The 19,651-nt window shown below is 40.0% G+C and overlaps 1 protein-coding gene across 1 annotated transcript in view; it reads left to right on the top strand.

Moving 5' to 3' along the window:
- Window positions 1–5,469: 5,469 nt before the first annotated feature.
- The window catches only part of NCOR1 (nuclear receptor corepressor 1), a 46,992-nt gene continuing 32,810 nt past the window's right edge, over window positions 5,470–19,651 (top strand). The window contains exons 1-12 of the mRNA XM_018076681.3: window positions 5,470–5,648; window positions 7,073–7,209; window positions 9,371–9,566; window positions 10,557–10,739; window positions 12,641–12,754; window positions 14,035–14,091; window positions 14,515–14,567; window positions 15,301–15,367; window positions 15,462–15,634; window positions 17,555–17,645; window positions 18,159–18,337; window positions 18,801–18,855. Of these exons, the coding sequence (XP_017932170.3) occupies window positions 5,541–5,648; window positions 7,073–7,209; window positions 9,371–9,566; window positions 10,557–10,739; window positions 12,641–12,754; window positions 14,035–14,091; window positions 14,515–14,567; window positions 15,301–15,367; window positions 15,462–15,634; window positions 17,555–17,645; window positions 18,159–18,337; window positions 18,801–18,855 (1,413 nt within the window). The 5' untranslated portion in view covers window positions 5,470–5,540. The remainder of the gene's footprint in view (window positions 5,649–7,072; window positions 7,210–9,370; window positions 9,567–10,556; window positions 10,740–12,640; window positions 12,755–14,034; window positions 14,092–14,514; window positions 14,568–15,300; window positions 15,368–15,461; window positions 15,635–17,554; window positions 17,646–18,158; window positions 18,338–18,800; window positions 18,856–19,651) is intronic.

The following is a 19,651-nucleotide window of genomic DNA, read 5'->3' as shown; positions in this document are numbered from 1 at the left end:
CTGCTGAAACACTCCCTTCACTCCTCGTTTTCTCGCCAGAGTAAACTTTGAATAAATATCCTTGAATTAATTTTGTGTTTCATTGTCGATCCCCTGCGTAAGGCAGAGCCTTCCTTGCTCTGCCACAGGTTAGATCCATCACAGCTCAATTTACTAAAGCTGCTGATTTAAAAACAAAATCCCCCAACTCTGTTTAGACTGTAATCTCATTCTTTGCACTCTTTTTATCACACTTAGTTTGCTCAAAAAACAAGATGAGGAAAATTCCCAGAAGGATGTGAAATTTAATTAGCGAGCGTTGGTTAAGTACTTCAAGATGGCACGAAAACGACTGTGAATGCAAAAGTGTCAGCTTGTTTTGGATAGCTGGAGAAAAATCGAGGCTACCCATGAGGCTGATCTTTTATCTGTGAGGGTGAGTGCAGGAGTTGGAGACAGGATATTCCAGGGAGCCACGGAGTAGGTGAGTCCCCTCCCAGCAGGCCTCCTGCCCCGTCCCTCCAGCTGCCCTCGGACCTGTGGCCACGGTTGAACGGTTTTGGGGAACTGGCCTGCTAAAAATAGTCCCGGTTTGTAACCTGCTGTGTTTTTCCAAGTGAAGAGCTGCTTTTCTCTGGCTTTTGCCTCCTCAGACTGCTGCAAGACTTGAGTCTGATTTCTGATTCAGACATTAACTGTTTCCTGGGGAGTCTCTGACAGATTTCTTAACCTTTCTGTGACTCATTTTCCCACGTGTCTGCTGAAGATTGAACGGACTTCTGCTTCTTTCTGAAGTGTTCCGAGTTCTGGAGATGGAGCTGAAATGACACTCTGATTGTTGCCATTATAATATCCAGTTCCAAATTATTTCTAACTTGTTCAAAACTCCCTGCATATGGTCAATGTAAGTGGGAACAGTAGCTTTTAAGGGGAATTCTGAATTGGATCTGTTCAGTAGTTTGAGCCAAAGAGAGAAGTATCCTCCTACCTTTAGAAATAAATATTGTTAAATCATTTCCTTGCCTGAGAAGCTCAAATTAACACAAGGCCAAGCATCTCTTCACAGTTCTTGAAACTTTTACTCTTGTCACTGCTTTTTCTCAGCGAGGTATCTTCAGACTTAGCTGTTTGTTTTTGGATTCTTTGCTCCTACTTGTCCTGTAGTTTTTATTTTCTTTTTAGTATTATCCATTTGATGCTACTGGGTTTCCAGAGAGTCTGTGAATATCAGTGAAATGGGACATTAGTGCACAGTGTCTGGGTTCTGAACTGCAAACCAAGAAATATTTCTTTCTGCCCTTTCTAATTGTCAGTATTTGGTGAGACAGACAATTTACCAGCCTGGTTGTCAGCTGTATGAAAGTATTCACGACCCATCTTTATCTTTGGGAGACATGTAAGGCAGAATTCCAAAGTCTGTAACAGCTCCTGTAAATGTTTATATGAGAAACCTCTGAAATATGCAGAGTAACATGAAAAGGTATAAAAATACTTGTCTGGAAAATAGGACCTTGCTGTCATTGACTGAGCGGAGTTGGAAGCTGATTTCTAATGTTATAATTTGTCAGGGTGCTGAAAAGGAAGGTGAACAGCCTCTGTTCTGGCAGAGGAGAGGGAACCAGTGCAAGGATCAGAGAGGCAGAGAGAGTTAATAAACAGTGAGGAACTTTAAAGGAGGATTCTGGTTGGATTTGGGTAGAGCAGGACGAGGTTTGTCATGACTAATGAAAGGATACAGCCGGGAGGAAAGCCCGGATGAGGTTGTTTACAGTCTGCACACACAGTTCCAGTTTTATGCAAAAGGATGGCTGTATTTAAACATAATCGGGATGTATGGAACTTGGAGAGGTTGCAGCAGGAAGCTGGCACTGCCCTCACTGACCAAGGAGTGGATTGATGAAGAATAATCTGTGTCTGCTGCAGACATGGGAGCAGATGCTGAAGGGAGAGGCAGATGCTTTTACATGTCAGGTCATGAGGTTGCCTGCAGAGAAATGAGAGCTGAAGTCAAGCACTTAGATCCACAATTGCAGAATTAAGGCAGTAACACAGGGAGAGATGAGCAGAATATTGATGGTAATTCTATTGGCAGATATCAGCAAAAAATTCAACCCCCTCCCCCCAGTATGGCAGAGAGGATAAACAAGCTCCTGCTGTAGGAGCCTGGGAGATAAAGGGGGGACTGCAGGGGCACGTAGGGAGGTCAAATCAGGAGAGTGTGCAGGCACGTGGATGTGTCTGTAACAGGAAAAGGAGGCTTAGAGGGAGGGAATATTGTACTTCAGTGTCATTTTACGTGCTGTACTTCAGTGGGGATTTTGTCTTGAAAGGAATGGGATCCTACACAGGATCCCCAGCCTTCAGTTCCCTCCACACCTTGTAATTGCCAATATGTGACCACATGTTTTCCTCTGCTGTTACCCCCTTATCTCTGCTGCTGTTGTGCCAGTTCCTTCAGGGAGGAAGAAGAATGCACCCCCACCATTGATAACTTCATGTTTTCTTTTCTTTTTTTTTTCTCTCTGCATTTCTCACCTCTCATACTGACTACGATTATAATCTCGAATTCTACTTGTTGCCTTCCTCTGTTGGCAACTTTTCTTTGCTTCCCTTTAAAAAAAAATTCAATTATGGTGCTTTGAACGTGATCACACTTGCAGTTCTCAGGAGGAAGGTCATTAAACTCAGTGTTTGCCTGTGTATTTGTGTAAAATTTGTTGGTTATGAGGGGGTTTAAGTTGTAATGAGGGGGTTTAAGTTAAAAATGGTGGATGGATGAAGGATGTTCTTGCTTGTGTTCCATGGCCCCTTCCTCCCCCTCATCTTTCCACCTCCAGCACAGAATCTGGAGAGATGGACAGGATCTCTCATTGCAGTTGGTTGTGGAAGCTTCTATATCAATGAAGATTTCCAGATGAACACTTGTAACACAAACCCAACACTCTGTACACTTAAGTTCTTGTGAATGGAGAAATGGCCTTTATAGCACCATAGGAAGTGAGAGTGGATTGAACTTTCAGCACCTGGGTTAATGATCAACTTGTGGGTTTGACTGAATGTTGAGAAAATAAGGAGCAGATGTAACTTGACTGAGAGAAACTAGAAAGGACCTTGAATCTTGCAGTACTCGGCCTGTATTTGTGTGTGGTTTTCAAGTGGTTGCTTTCCTGATCCCCTCTGCATCCATTAAGAAATCTTAAACTGAAAAGCTCTGACTCAGGGAATCTCTGAGCCACAAGCTGTGTCTTGGAAGCCACTAGAAAGAGGGCTGGAGAATTTGTTGGAAAAATACTGGTATGTGCTCCCTGAATGCCTTCTGCTGACCTGCCAGGCACAGCAGAGTGGGCTGGAGGAGCTTTGCTCACATCCAGCATGACTGTCTTTATTCCTCACTAAAGCTTTTGAGGTGGAGCAGATATATATAAATATATTATATATACACATCTGTATATATATAATATTTATAAATATATTATATATGTGTATATATATATGTATGCATATAAAAAAAGTATAAAATCCAGTTAGTCACCTTCCATGTATTTATGAAAACTGCACATGAAGCTGGTGAGGGAGCACAAGGTTGGGGCTTCAGGAGTTCATCAGGCTAAGATTTGTACTTTAATAACCTTAAATTCTTTGAGCCAGTTGTTCAGTTAATGATAAATGTTCACCAGCCTGTGACAGGAGTAGTTGTCACATCAATAAACACTTGATTGAACTGACAGCTTTATGCCATAGTATTAATTTCTGTGAAAGTCCATGTAAGAAAGAGAAATCCAGTGTTTTCTTTTTGCTGTAGCTGTGCCTCAGGAGCCCATTGGAGTGTTCAGGGGTACCTTGCAGCTCTCACAACGTGTGTTGGCTTTCTGACACTGTTCCTTGATTAAATGGAAAGCACATGACTCAGACCCATCAGACCATCACACAGTAAAGCTGCACTCTAAGGAAGGCAGTGTGAATGATGAAGCAGAATAAATGTTAATGGGGAAGAATTCTGTGAGAACTTGTCACTTGGATATGAATTATAGGTACTATAATAGATGTATGGGTACTATGAAGCACACAACTAGTGATCTGTAGTATTGCTTTGATAGAGAAATTGTTGTTTTTTCTTTGATTTTTTCATATCTGAAAATCAGGTTAAAGAGTTAAATTTGTCTCATTATTCTGATAGCTCAACATGTAAAGCTTTGTTTGATGGAGAATTAGGGGGAAAAAAGCCCAACCAGAACAGGAATGATAAAGTATGTCAGGTATACTTTAAGATCTGTATGTGTAGCTTGCTGTGTCTGATCCTTTCCTGAGCTGATTTTGTCTATTGAGTGTTGATGGAAAATGCAGTTCAGAAGTGTAAGTTTACAGGTGATATTTGTGAAAGGCTGCAGATTTATGTGCTTTGAAACATAGCCATTGAGGAGGGGGGGCAACAGTGACTTATTTGAAGGTCTGATGTATCTGCTGGGCTCTGGACAAGAGCTTGAGAATTTGCTCCAGGTCTGATAGGATTCTGTATTTAATACACAGGCTCCAAGGATCACATCTTTTGAGCCATCAGAGAGAAATACTTTCTGTTCAAAAGATATTTATGTCTGACTTTTTGCTTAGAGCCATCATTTACCTGCTCAAAGCACTGATGGGGTTGCAGGGTTTAATCAATGTATTCTGATCTTCAGCAGCTGAAACGACCCCCAGCCTCAGGCACGCTCTGACTTTGATAATGAACTTGTCTGGATTTTTGCAGTGTTTAAAATCTTCCCCAGTCAATTTGCAGTTCAGTGTTTGCTCACCTGTAGCTGGACAATGCAGGAGAGGCAAAGTAGTCATTGATTGTCAGCTAAGCAGGATTGTTTTAAGACTTCGTAGTGTATTCAGTGACATCTGTATGAGACAAACTATGCTGGCAGGAGAAGCAGAGCTGTTTTTCTGCTTTATAATTGCCTTTTTTACCAAGTACTTCAGTAATGCTGCTGTTGGATGGTAATGGTGTGTAGGGCCTGACTAATCCACTGTGGTTTAAGTGAGCCACAGGTGACACTGAGTGAAGCAGCTCTAAGATTTCCTGAATCTGAAAGTAAGAAACTGTTCATAGAATCCAAAAACTCTGTAGAAGAAATGAAAGTGAATTTCGTGTTGTGCCAAAGAAATTTACTGTAAATGAAGAGTTGAACTGTAGACTATTAAAACCTCTTCAACATTTATTTAAAGTGACCTACTTTTCTTTTAAAATCCTCCTAATTCAACTGGTAACTGGTAAAGTGATGTATTGACAATATAATCCTCAAATCTTTGTGTAGACAATGCTGACATGTCTCATTTTGAGCCCATTTAAGACCCGTTAACATGTTTCAGACTGGAGTAACCTATTAAATAAATACATCAGGAAAAAGCTTTTACTGGTAATGGTTGTTTTGCTTAGGTGACTATGGCTGTAATGTATTGTGAGTACATCTGGTACTTCAGTGCTTATCAGCGATCTTTTTTCCTTTAGGCGGTTTCCTAGAAACATGATTGCTTGCTGGGCTTGATCTCACAGCTTTGTGGAGACTTCTTCCCTGATAATGTCAAGTTCCGGCTACCCTCCGAACCAAGGAGCATTCAGCACGGAGCAGAGCCGCTACCCCACTCACTCTGTGCAGTACACCTTCCCCAGCACCCGGCACCAGCAGGTAAGGGAGGGGACACGAGGCTCACACACTCGGCAGGGAGATGATTCACATGTTTCCTGGGCCAAATGGCATCATTTTTGGTTTTTTAATCTGATGTAACACAAGTCACCCACATTCGAGAACAGCGGAGTGGCACATCAGTGTGCCCTGCTGGGGAGAGCTGCTGCCAGGTTCTTACAGAAATACTGATGGGCTGTTTTGGTTTGGTTTATTTTGCTCTCCTTTTTTTTCTGAAGCACTGCATTTTGCTTCTTCAAGATTACATATGTGTCTGCTTTTTTACCTTTTTTTTTTGGACAGAAAACTGAGTTTTAGCATTCCATGATCTTCATCACAGCGAATTAATACAAACTTCCTGGTCTCAGCATCTACTTTCTCATGGGTTTATCATTACTTTCTCACTTTTGAATAAATTCAGTAGGGATTCTGTTCATAAACTTTTGTTGCAGTATTGGTCTGGATTCTCTGTGAGTTAAATCTGTTACTTGTCAAAACTGTGTGCAAGGTGGAGAATGTGCAAAAACTTGTGTTACGCTGATTTTTTTTTTTATTTATTTTTTGTGTGTGAAGCAGCTGCACTGGTGCTTCCAGCTGTGTTCTGCTGGCCAGAATGGGAGTAATGGATTTTTAAGAGTATCCTACTTGGTCATTTCTGCTGAGCATTCGTTCTCCCATCCTGTGCTCGTGTGGGCTGTGGAGGGCCAGCTGTTGGCTTTACAACAGTTCAGGTTTCCCTTGTTTTAATGAAATTCTCCTCCTGCTACAGACACTTTAGATGGTTTGTTCTACTTACATGTTTGCAAAAGGAAATTCAAGAATTGGAGCTTATTGGCTTCATGTTTATTTTTAGATAATTTACATAAACTACATTTTATGGGTAATGATCTATTACATGTGTTATAGAGCTTCTCTTTGTTAATGCCAGCTGCATGTAGTTTTTAAAAGCAAGTATATACATATATACAAGTAAATTGTCCTGTACCTCACTCTGTACGTTCCATCAACTGGATCCTCCAGTCATTTGACTCTTAATCCTAATTAATAATGTCTGATGTAAAAATGTCTTGAGGTGATAACACAAGAAATTGCCTCGAGGTTGCTAAAGTGTGTTCCCGTTTTACCATGTTGCAGTTGGATGTGCAAAACTGATTTTAAAGGGTATTTTTTAGAGGATATTCATCTGCTGCTGACTCATTTGTGTTTTGTTAGAAGTTATTAATGGCTTGGGTGGAATTCTTAGTGTAAGTATTTAGTCTGTTTAAAACATTCAAAACTTTAGAACTGCCATGTGCAAACATGTTTTTTTGAGCTGGAATAAGACTTGGTCGATCTGGTGTTGGTCTGTGTTTAATATCTTTGGAAACGATCATGGGCCTGTCTCCTCACCTTTGTTCTCACTAACCCCAGGAGTGTGTTTCCTTTAGGAATTCGCGGTTCCCGATTACCGTTCCTCCCACCTGGAAGTCAGTCAGGCCACCCAGCTCTTGCAGCAGCAGCAGCAGCAGCAGCAGCTTCGGCGCAGGCCTTCCCTGCTCTCCGAGTTCCACCCGGGCTCTGACAGGTGAGAGGCTGCTTGGGAAGTGTGTGAACACCGGTCTCCTCAGAGCCAGGGCTCTCTGTGGAGTTGGCTCTGATTTTTAAATGGAGAGGTTTGTTGACTTTCACAGTTTTTATCTAAATACCTGACCCCCATTGGTGCTCCCCTGTTGTGGGAGTGGTGGAGCTGTTCTGTTGTGTAATTCCTCGGCCCCTCTGGCTTAACTAATACCTTTGTTTCTGGGGCAGGAAGTGACAGTGCTTCACTTTCCCACACCTCCCCTGACAGCACTGTCTGGAAACTTCTGAGAATCCAAGTGCACGTTGCAAATGTTTCAATGATGCTTGGGCTGAAAGTGTGTCAAGTTTGTACCTTTGGATAATTTAATTTTGCCGAGCAGGAGCAACGAGTGCAGGAGTTGTTGCACTGTGATTATTGCCTGTTCTGTTTCTTAAATTAGTCCTGGTTGTTCAACAGATGGTGTCTGTGTGGCTGGGCAAGTAAGGAACAACAGAGCTAATGGGGTATTGGAGTTGTAAGAACTGTGAAACACTGAGATGTGGCACCAAATGGACTTCTAGGCACAGAGAAGTAAATCAGTGTACACTGCTTTTAGCAGGACACTTGAGTGTCAGGTCATTTGTTCTAAATGCCCTTTCTGTCAGTCTCATGTACCATTCCTGTCTCATGTAAGGGGATGCGACTGGTCTGGGGCCAGCAGGTTAACTGAGGACATGTGGAATGGGCAGCTACAGTCAATCATATGTTGTAATTTGCTTTCACTTTGGTAATATCTTCCCTCTCAGTGCAGTGGGTCATTTCGTGGTGGCTATTGAGGAATATTCAGTGTGCATCATCATTACTGCACTGTTGGTAGGTCCAAGGAAGTTTTCAGACAGAGTGAGTATATGCTTGAAGAATATTGAATGTACTCTGAACATCAAATTTGAAGATTAAAAACCCACTACAGATTAGAATTATATTAACTGGATTGTAGTAAGTTAGCAATATGTTAGGAATATGTTTCTGTTTAGGGGAGAGGTGAAAATGTGATTTATACACTCAGTTCTTAAGCGTATTAGTCTGCTGATGTCCAGTTGTAAGCAAGTGTTACTGCCTGTAACAACCTCTTTTTTTCTTGCACTCACTGCTTGTAAAAACCTCTTTTTACCTTGGACTCTCAGTAAGTGTATCTGTAGGAGCAACTTTATATGCTGGATTACTGCTCAGAGTTTATTTTGGCTATAACTGACTGATCTGGTTCTGAACAAATACCCATGATGAATGTTATGTAAATACTGGTCTGGCTTAAAATCTCATTAGGATATTCCCAGAAATAACCCGATGATAGTGAAATCTGGGGCTTGCATATTGCCTTCATCTCGTGTCAGCAAAATGTCAGTAAGGCTCTGTTTTAATGCTGAGAATCGTAGCAGCTTTTAAAGTTCTCAAAACTCGAGTTTATAGCAGCAGTAAATCACCTCCCCAGACTGTAAATTTGTAAAAGCTTATTTGGGCTGCAGGAAGCTGCTGTCATCTCTTCAGTGGCACTTCATAGGAAGGCGTGGAAGCATATGAGGCTCTTTTGTGGCCATCCTGTGCATTGCACTGGGAAGCAGCGAGGGATGCTGCTCTTGTGCATTTTCCTGAGAAGGAGGAGCCTTTAAATGACTCATGAGTTGAATCAATGACTGTTTCTGTCATATAGTAGCATTTTAGTAGAGCTCAAGTTCCAAATAGACTCACGGCTCATCCCAAACGTTCTGTGTATATTTAAAAATTATTTGGCTGCAAAGTTGAAATAATGGAGCTGTTGTGGCCATCTTCAGTGGAATATAGTGCTGAATTTTTCTCATGGATTTTTTTTTTGGTGTTTGTAATTTGAATCAGAGCTTTGATTTGAACAATCTCATTGTAGCAGTGCTGAGTTCTTTAAGGATTTGTAATCTGGGTACAAATTCCTATCATTGTAATGATAGGAGTGCCTTTAAACAAGGTCTTTTAAGATTCAAGTTCACTTCCTCTTTTCCAGTGGATCTTAACTGTTGTATTTATCTGCCCTGCTATTTAGAAGGAGCATCACTAAACTGAATCTCCTTTGTATGTCAAAAGGGCTGAGGATCACCAAATACTTTTCTTGTATCGAAAATATATATTTTATTGGTTTATCTCTTCTGTATATTAGGCCTCAGGAAAGGAGAACTGGATATGAACAGCAATTTCATCCAGGTCCATCTCAGACAGATCATGATTCACTGGAATCTAAGCGACCACGTCTTGAACAAGTCTCTGATTCCCATTTTCAGCGTGTCAGTGCAGCTACTGTCTTGCCTTTAGTACATCCTCTGCAGGAAGGGTTGAGATCTGCAGATATTAAGAAGGTAAAGCCACTTTCTGTGTTGATGGTGAAGGTGTAATTTTCTGTGCTGCAGTAAGCTAAGCAATTTTTTCTGTTAGGTGATTTTTTTTATTTGTTTAGGTTCTTTCTTTAACCCCAGAAATTTGCTTTTATAAATTATCGGAAGCTGTGATGGTGACTCAGTGTTACTGTTTTTATACAGTCTGCATCAAACACATTACAAAGACTGGAATTCTGAGTTATCTACTCTCTTAAGTCACTCAAACCTCAGTTGTAAAATGATTATAGCACAGTGCATGAGATATTTCTGTTTTTCAATTGAAAGCTGCTGGCAAATGCATACAAGTCCATTTTTTCTGTAATTAACATTTGTACTGAATAGTCAAAATACTTCCTTCCACCCCCTTTCCCCTTTTAAGCATTTGAAATGAATCTGCTTATTTACATAACACTAATTATACTTGTCACTGTCTCATTTTGGGTAAATCTAGGACAATCTAGTTTGGGGTGGATATTTTCTAGTGTAGATACTGCATATTAGAGCTAAGGTCAAGAGAACTTCACATTTATAACCACAACTAACTCCAGATGTGCTTTATCAAGCTGGTCATGGTTATCTTCAAGAATATCCTCATCAGTTTATGAGATTATTGAGGAGTGGCTCTGAAGTAACCCTTTCTTTAAAAACAAAAGTTACTGTTTTCATTTATGAAGTTACATTTTAAAAAGGGAGACGTTTTTAATCTTATTTTGCTTCCAAGGTAAATGTTGCAGTGTGGTGGTTTTTTTAAAAGGTTGACTTCGAAATCACAGTATCATAAATGGGCTGTCAGTTAATTCTAAGGTATTTAGTGCCTTGTTAAAACTTTCACTTGGCTTCTCAGCAGAGATACAGATAACTGGAAGTTGTTGTTATTTCCTGGGTGCTGGTTTGGTTCCTGAGCACTCATTCCCGTGTTACCATGTCACTGATTTTTCCCAATCTCTTCCCCTATCTCCTGTCCCACGGAAGGACCCAGCTTTTGGAGGAAAGCATGAGGGACCATCTTCTCCAATTTCTGGTCAGCCTTGTGGGGAGGACCAAAATGCTTCACCTTCTAAGCTGTCAAAGGAAGAATTGATCCAGAGCATGGACCGTGTAGATCGTGAAATTGCGAAGGTTGAACAGCAAATCCTTAAACTGAAGAAAAAGCAAGTAAGCATAGCAGAGCTAACAACTGCTGTTGGTATCTGCCAGTGCAAAAGGTGTGGAAAAACTTCATTTGGTGGTGGTGAATTTTGTGGTTCCATGAACCAAGGGAAGGATTTAAAAAGGGAAGGTTATGTGCACGATTTTACCGTTTTAAAGAAGTCGGACATCGTGCTGTTTTAAACATTTTTGAAAATAGGAGAAAGCCACACAGGAACACCAGCAATAGATGGTTTTATATTTGAAACTGCTGTTAGATGACTGAAACAAGGGCACTGTGACTGTAATTTCAGCTTTAGAGCTGCCTGCTGGCCAAGGGGAGGGTATCACCTTTCTTCTTTCGCAGTCTGCGCAAGGGGAGAATCCCTTGCCTGCATCTGCAAAACCAGAGCTTGTACATAAGTCCCTGGATCATCTGCTTTCACAGGAGCAAGAGATCCTAACATCTGGAGCTAAGGTCAGCCTTGGGGGAAGTGTAGTAGGAGGGCTGTGAATAAACACAGAGAGCAGAGAAATAAAGGAGAAAATACCACTTTTTTTTTTTTGTATGGTCCTGACTATGATTGGCATCAGAGAACTGCACTTCAGCCTTTGGAAGCAAAGGAAATATTTGCTGGCAGCAGTTGTTGCCTTCCCAGTAGTGTTGTGGCCAAGTAAACCCACCCTTCAATCAAGGCATCTGTTATTCATTGACAAAAACAAAGTCCTTTTTTCCTTTTCCTTTTCTGACTTTCAAAGATCCAGATAGAAATAGTGCCAGCTTTACTTTTTTTCTTTAGTGTGAACTCTGGAGGAAATGAGAGTTATGCTGTAGGATTTGTTAACTTGTAGGTCCAGGAAAACAAAAAGTCAGCTCTGGGGAGCTGTATGTTTTTATGGTCTGGAAACATTTAATTATATCTGAATTGTAATGACCTGTAAAGTGACCTCCAGCAGAAAACCAGAAAAGGATGTCACCGAGTACCTGTCTGTGCGTTAATGATGCTTATCTTTTTGTTTGTTCACTTTTCCACAAAATCAGCAAGTGTATCTCATCTCTGAAGGTTCATTTGTGCACATTTGCACATGATTTGACTTTAAAAAAATTGCAAAGTTGCTGTTGCAATAATTGAGCCCGAGTCTTATGGCATTCTGCTAAAATGTTAGGGTTTGAATTCTTATGCAGCCTTAGAGCACAATCTAACCAGGACTGTGGCAAGATGCATCCCTAGTGTCAGAAGTTCTTTGCTGTATGTTTGTGGCAGGTATGGATGAAGGATATTTAAAAAATGGAGGTATTGCTGAACCAGATTTGTTTGATGTAGAAGTAAATCACAGCAGTGTAGGAGCTGGGAAAGTATTACAGGGTGGGTTTTTGCTGTTGGTCTTTTTTTGCTTGTTTGGTATTGTGACAGTCTTGGAACTTTAATACATGTGGAGTGGTTTATTTTTGCTGTGAAGTACATTTAGAATTATGTTCCCTGTGGAGTGTTAGAAGGACTTTTGTACCTTTTTAAACAATAAGACAGTAGTAATGATGGCACTTGAACATCTGCAATGTAGAAAGGCAGCTCTGTGGCTTATTTTCCCTGTGAGAAGGCAGGTCTGGTGTAGCCATTCTCCAAAGGTCATATTTTTGTTTCAAGTTAATCATGATAAATTACGAAGTGACGGTGGCTTTAAATGTCAGGCTGAAACAAGTCTGGTGAGTCTTGTAAACAGTTAATTTGAGTTACCAAGAGTACAAAAAATAGCCTTGTTATCATCCCTATGGGCATTTAAACCATTTCATTCATTCCTTGTGAGTGAAAGACCGAAGTAGGAGGCCGTGCTAACTGTTGATCAGATGCATATTTTATCTCTGGTGACTAATTACTGGTGGGGGTGATGGGGTTTGGATGGCTGATTCTCTTTCTTTGGTCTCTTAGCAACAACTTGAAGAAGAAGCTGCTAAGCCTCCCGAGCCAGAGAGGCCCGTGTCCCCTCCTCCCGTGGAACAGAAGCACCGCAGCATTGTCCAGATTATTTACGATGAGAACCGGGTGAGTGGCCTTTGCAGCTCACTGAGCGGGGCTGGGACTGACCCCATGGGCCTTCATTTACTTCCCTGGGGCAAGTTCTGCTTCTGGTGTTTTATTGACTTGCCCACCCTTCTTTTAATGTTCATTTACTTCTTTAAATGAAAGACACTTGCATGACATTTTGATTCCTGGTCACGGGATCCTTCTGTTTTCTAAGACCCACAGCTATGGGTCTCATCCTTAGACCCCTGTGCTGAGATGGATATATACAGATACAAACATACACACATGTAGAAACATATATATATGTGTACGTGTGTAGATGTGAAAAATGGTTCAGAAATTTATCTGGAATTCCCTATTCCTCACATCAAGCTCACAAGCTTGGCTGAAGACTCTATGTTTAAATGAGCTGCAAGGAAAAAACTGCACATGTTGTAAGATTCTGTGCCTTCTTTATAAGCTCTGACTTCTGGCACTTCAGGTTTGGATAAATGGACAGACAGGCAGAAGTAGTGTAGAGGTGAACTGTGGGCTTGTGTTGTTTAAGTGGTGAGAAAACACAAATATTGCCAACAGTAGCAAAGTGCTTCCTGCCTTTTTTTCCCTGTGGTAGTTTGAGATTAGGGAGTTGGATATCTGGGGGTTTTGAAAGTATTGTGATCTTCTGTGAGAGTGGTACATGTTTGTTTAATTTCCCAATTTTGTTTTGTAGTTTAGAGGAACAGCTAATTTCTCTTACAATAGACTACTTTCTAAAATTTGGGGAGGTTGAAACCCCCTGCAAAACAATACTGGATTCTGTACAGTAGAACTGTGTCCCAAGTGTTCCATACAACGTGTTCTCCCCTTCCCCCAGGAAGGGTCGGAATCATTTTGGGGCCTTTCCCTACTTTGTGTCTCTGTGTACACATGGATTCACACTCCCAGATTTGGCAGCTGGATAATTTTAGTCCCTTAATTTCATTTTTCAAAGCTAACTATACTTAGTTTTGCTGGATACCTTTCTTCCTCTTTGTCATTATTTGCTGTATTACTTATTAAGTGCATGTTCTTTTTGAGCTGCAGAGGTCAAGTTCTGCTTTTATGCTCTCTCAGCTTCCAGACATGGAGATCAGAGCAGGAACTGCACAATTCAAGTGCAAGTTTCTTTATTTGCTGAGGCAACATTGCAGATGTAGGTTAAGAAGGATTTCATATGGTCAGGCAGGGGTTTAGCAGCAGGCACAGAGTTCTGATACACATTTGACATTAACTTCAGAGGATTTACTCAGACCGTACAAAAAAAATCTTATTTGCAGAAAAAAGCAGAAGAAGCTCACAAGATTTTTGAAGGGCTTGGTCCAAAAGTTGAACTGGTAAGTTATGGACTTTGGGTTTTTTTCTTTTTTTCTATTTTCTGTGTTGCCAGTTGCTCTAATTCTGTTGTGGTGAACAGCTGTAGTTCTGTGATTATGTATAAAAGAAGTGTGTGTTTAAATACACGGGTGAGTGAGTTCATTGGCTGCATAAGTGTCATTTTTAAAGTAGATTTGAATCTGTTTGAGAGAATAGTTTGAAACAAAAAAAATGAAGGACTGCTATGTACATAAGTAGTTATAATCTAATTTTAAATAATGAATCTGTGCTTTGTGTTGAATATCTTGTAGTCCCTTCAGATTGCTGCATCTCGGATTGAGTGCACTGTTGAATAGTAAAATATTGTTAAATGTTCTGTATATACTTATAAATTTACATGCATTGAAAAGTACTAAGTGTGTCTTTCTAATCCAAAATTGCAGCCACTTTACAACCAACCATCAGACACAAAGGTCTACCATGAAAACATCAAAACGTGAGTGCTTTAATATCTTGTCATTGTGCCACTTAAGGGATCTAAACTTAAACATTCACTCACATTTTTCATCCTTGTGTTTTCCAAATAGGATGTGTGAGCTTTAACCATAGTGAAAAGCTTCCAGTCCCTGTAACTGATTTCTTTGCTGTAAAACAGTTCTGCAGGACATGAATTACATGTACTGAAGGCAGAGGGAAACACTAACTTTTCTTCTTGATTTAAAGACAAAAATAAATCATAAAAGTTGGCTTTAACTTTTTTAATTTTTTTAAGAGAAGTTTTTAAAGGACTTATTCTTGCTCTACTCCATCAAATAGATTTGTTCCAAAGTACTTATTTCTTGAATAATGTATTGTGAAACTCTCAACTCTAGGGCTGAATTGCAAATACTTTTTTCCCCCTAAAAGCATAGTAGCTTCTACCAAATTTACTCATTTTACCATATTATCTCTCTCGAGGCAAAGGAGAGTAGCTGGCTTGAAATTGGAATCTTTTATGTCTCAATTGCTTATTCCAGCCATCTTCAAGAATCTCCTCTCTGAAAAAATACAGTATTAGGTGATTTAGATAACTAGACCTCATTGGGAATTTGTCCTGTTTTCTGCCCCTGAAAATACTATTCATAATAATGATCCGGCATCTAAAATTGATAGGGCTTTTGTTGAGGAGTTTTGAAGTGCTTGATCCTTATGAATAGTTCACTTTTTTTTCTCCTAAATTTGTTTTCCAGAAACCAGGTGATGAGGAAAAAGCTGATATTATTCTTTAAAAGAAGAAACCATGCGAGAAAACAGCGGGTAAGGCCACCATTCCAGCAGCCTGCCCAGGCTCCATGGACTCATCACGTGGGGTGTTTTGCTTAGTTCAAGGTTTACTTTTGGAATTTAACAGGAGCAGAAGATCTGTCAACGTTATGATCAGCTGATGGAGGCATGGGAGAAAAAAGTGGACAGGATAGAAAATAATCCCCGCAGGAAAGCCAAGGAGAGCAAAACCCGGGAGTACTATGAGAAACAATTCCCAGAAATCCGGAAGCAAAGGGAACAGCAAGAACGATTCCAAAGGTATTGTCATGGATTTGAAATATTCCTGCAAAACATCCCTTGGATTTTAAGTTTTAGAATTATTTATAGTCATATTGTTTCGGTTTAATGGTGAAGTTTTCTGCTCATCGCTGTGTTCCTTAAAACAGAATATTAGTGTATCATCCAGGATAAAGTCAAATGTTCTTCCATTTGCTCACTCTGTTTCGTGGCATTGAGTTCAAGTTTCACCTCACATACCAAGGATCTTCATGGCTTTATCTGCCCTTCCCTGTCCCTCCCCATCAGCTGTGGCAGCAGTGGCAGCCCCATCAGTTGGTGTTCTCTTGGGCTGCCAGAGCAATGTCCACATTGTCCCTTTCCTGTCTCCCTTTTTAGATCTTTAAAAGTTTTTAGAAACCTCATATTTTCCAAAAGAAACACAGGAAAAGGGCTAATTAGCAAAGGCTAGTTAGGTAGTGGTGCTCAAAAAGAGGTTTGTGGAGTTGGAATGAAGATAATTGGAGCACCAGCTTCACACGAGCCTGTTCATTTTGGGCAGACACCCTAATTTATACTTAATGTTCTTCTGTCACTGGGTGTCTGTTACTCCTGTATTCCATGATCCCTGTATTCATTAGCCTACACACTCAAAACCCATTTGTCTTCTAAATTAACAGTTTGACTGATCTTTTGTTGTACTTGCCAGGTAATTTTATTCCAGACATTTTTGCATTTTGAAATATGCAAGCTATGACAATTAAGTCCTTATTACTTAATTTTTATCTATCAGACATTTGTTAGATGGGAACTGTACAAGAAATCTAAAAAGGAATGAAGTGCAATTCATTTGAGAGTTCACTCTATCTGCAGTTCTGTAGGCAGTGCTTTAAATCAGAATTAGGTCAAGTTTGATTCAGTTGTGTTAAAATCTGTTTATCTAATGTTTGAAATCATTTTGATACACCTTGGAGAGTTCAAGCCCCATGAAGATTTAATCTCATCTCTTGTAACCATCTCCCTACAATACTTTGTTTCATAAAACATGGGGAAAACAGAGAGTTTGCAATATACTGTGAAGGCTGCAAGATTTGAGGAATTCAGAAAAGAAAGAAGGAAACAGAATGGGAACAGCATCCTACGCACAGGGAGCTTTCACTTCAGGAATATTATCATGTCTTTGTAATTGCAAACTCTTTACATTGTATTTCTGTTCTCTAATGTAGTGGCATCTTTGTCTGTAGCTGTGCTGTAATACCATGGCTGTGTAAATACCAAGGGGTTTTTTATCAGGGTTTGTGCAAATTGATTAATTCCATAAAATCTTGGAGCAAATGCAGATATTTTGTCTCTCCAGTTAGCAGCGATTTTCATCTCTGAACTGCTTTTTGATCCACGTGCTGTGATCTACCATTATGATGTTCCTTAAGTGTAAAGATCACAAACTGAAAAATTCTTCCAAATTACGGCTCTCCCCATTAATTCACAATTTTCCTTTGCTGTAACAAGCCTCAGTGCTGTATTAGTAACTTGACCAAACTGATGAAAGGCAACTTTAGTGTGATTTCTTTTAAAAAATAAAAGATAGGCTCCTTCACAGTGTATGAGCTGTACTAATTAAGGTGATTAAGGTGATTTCTGTGCCACCGATGAATGTTTCTCATACTCAGCAGAAGAACATTAATTTATCTAAAACACCTCCTTACAGTGGAATTGGTGGTAACACCTTTTTTTTTTTGTGTTGACTCAAGCAAGTCCTTCCTGCTGAGCTTTGCAAATTCACCTGTAAAACCGAGCAGTTGTTTGAGATGGCAGGACATGACAGAGTCTGTACTCTGAGACTAAGAACAGTCCTGCCTGATTTAAGAGGGTGGGAGCAGGATTTTAAGGAATTTTGAAGGTTGTCATGGTGTACAAAATATCCACTTTATCCTTACTCCTTCTGTTTTCCCCTGGTTCCAGAGTTGGCCAAAGAGGGGCTGGCCTTTCAGCAACTATTGCTAGAAGTGAACACGAGATTTCGGAAATCATTGATGGACTCTCGGAGCAGGAGGTGAGGCTGTTGTCTGTTCTTTGCTATAGGAGCCAATAAATATCCTTTTATTGGCAGTGAAAGCTTTCTTGCAGAGGATTTGTTTTTTTTGATAAGAGAAACCTCTTGAGGATGGTTTGACAGAATCTGTGTGAAGTTTGGCTTGAAACAGGTCTTAGAAATACTTTTCTTTTGAGGGTTTTGCTTTCTAATTGTATCTGCCCTAGATTTTTCTCATTGCAGGCTTGCTGCAACCTAGTTTTTTTACAACTGTAACAAACACATGAAAACCCTTCCTTTCTAAACCCTGCACCATTTTAGTTTCTCATCATTTGTGACATTTCCCTGTGGCTGATTGTGGGAATGTTCAGAGCGACAACTTCCACAAGAGTTAAGCCGTGTACAAAAAGCAGTTTCAAACTGACTGTGAATGTGTCCTGTGGGGGAGCTTGAAGAGCTGTGTAATTCAAGAACTGTAAACATTAGTAGCAACTTCTTGTGCTCTTTACTTTGTCTTTTATTCTTTGCCTGTAGAATAATGAGAAGCAAATGCGTCAGCTCTCGGTCATCCCGCCCATGATGTTCGACGCAGAACAAAGACGAGTGAAGTTTATTAATATGAATGGTCTGATGGAGGATCCCATGAAAGTTTATAAAGACAGGCAGTTCATGAATGTCTGGACCGACCACGAGAAAGAGATTTTTAAGGAAAAGTAATGACCTTTCTTATCGTTTATTTTTGTTGCATCGTGATGACGATTAAATGCTGAACCCCACAGTAAATATCAGCCAAATGCTGAAGCTTTTGTGCAGTGATATTGATAATATTTGATAATGTTCTTAGTTGGATGTAAGAAATACTGCAAAAGTTTTAGACTTTTCAGCAGAGTAGGCTCGCATGTACTTAATCCTTAAAACCAAAATTCTCTCAAAAGTCCTTTAGTTCTGTGGAAAGATTAAAATGAGAAGAGTAGATCCATGATCTCATTACATCAGCTAATGGGTAATTTTAAATGCTTAGTTCTAAATCTGCACAATTTGAGAAGTGGGATTTTTAGACTAATTTCAGCCGTGCAAATGAAAGGCTTGTGATGGAACAGATTGTTTGGAAGATTGCTTTGCTTATTTGATCGTGGATTATGTTGTTAAACTGAAATAATTTCTGATTTCTAAAAGGTTTGTCCAACATCCCAAGAACTTTGGTCTAATTGCTTCCTACCTGGAACGAAAGGTAAGACACTTTTGAATATAAGTAGAGCCTAGGGTGGGATCCCTAATGTTCCAAATGTAAGTCATTCACCCCAGCATCATTTTCTCTTTCTGGAAAAAAATTCAGTCCAAAAACAGTTACTGCTTTGACAGCATTTTATAACCCCTGATCAGTAACACAATCAGTGTATGCAAACATTTAACAGAAGTTGGTGAAATGCCACTATTGGCAAGGAAAAAGGAAAATGGCCCTTGGTGTAGTTTGGATGTTCTCTTGTTGAAGCAGGTAAAGCTTTAACTACCTCACTGCTTAGGGAGGACATCATTGCCTCTGCTGAGCTGCTGTGCTCACCCTAAGAAATCTACCCACCACCTTCCCAGTCAGTGGGATTCTACTGCTGGCTCAGTTAGTCTTTGGAACTAACTTTGATCTTTTGGACTTGATTTTGATCTTTAGGACTTGATTTTGATCTTTAGGACTTGATTTTGCAGAATTCGTGTCAGAAGTAATGGAGAATTAGGATTTGTTAAGACTTACAGCAGAATCTCAAATGCCTACAGCTGCAGTGGCAAATAAAAGCTTTTAAACTTGCAGATTGTCTAGTATGGATTAAATCATGCAGGCAGAAGTAGCTGAGGGATATTGTAAATACATGAGACTTGTGTTTAACACTGTAATTTTATGCACAGTTATGTTGTTATATTTGTGCATGAATTCACTTCCCTGCTGAGAAATCAAATCTAATAGTTATATCTTAGTCTAGGGGCTGAATATTGTAAGCGTTCTGAGAAATTAAAAACTAAAAACTTCCTTTTTC

Source organism: Manacus vitellinus, unplaced genomic scaffold (assembly GCF_001715985.3).
Source record: "Manacus vitellinus isolate BGI_N305 unplaced genomic scaffold, ASM171598v3 scaffold_32_pilon, whole genome shotgun sequence".
Lineage (NCBI taxonomy): Eukaryota > Metazoa > Chordata > Aves > Passeriformes > Pipridae > Manacus > Manacus vitellinus.
Note: the sequence above shows the minus strand (reverse complement) of the source record. Positions and strands in the feature narration are given on the sequence as shown.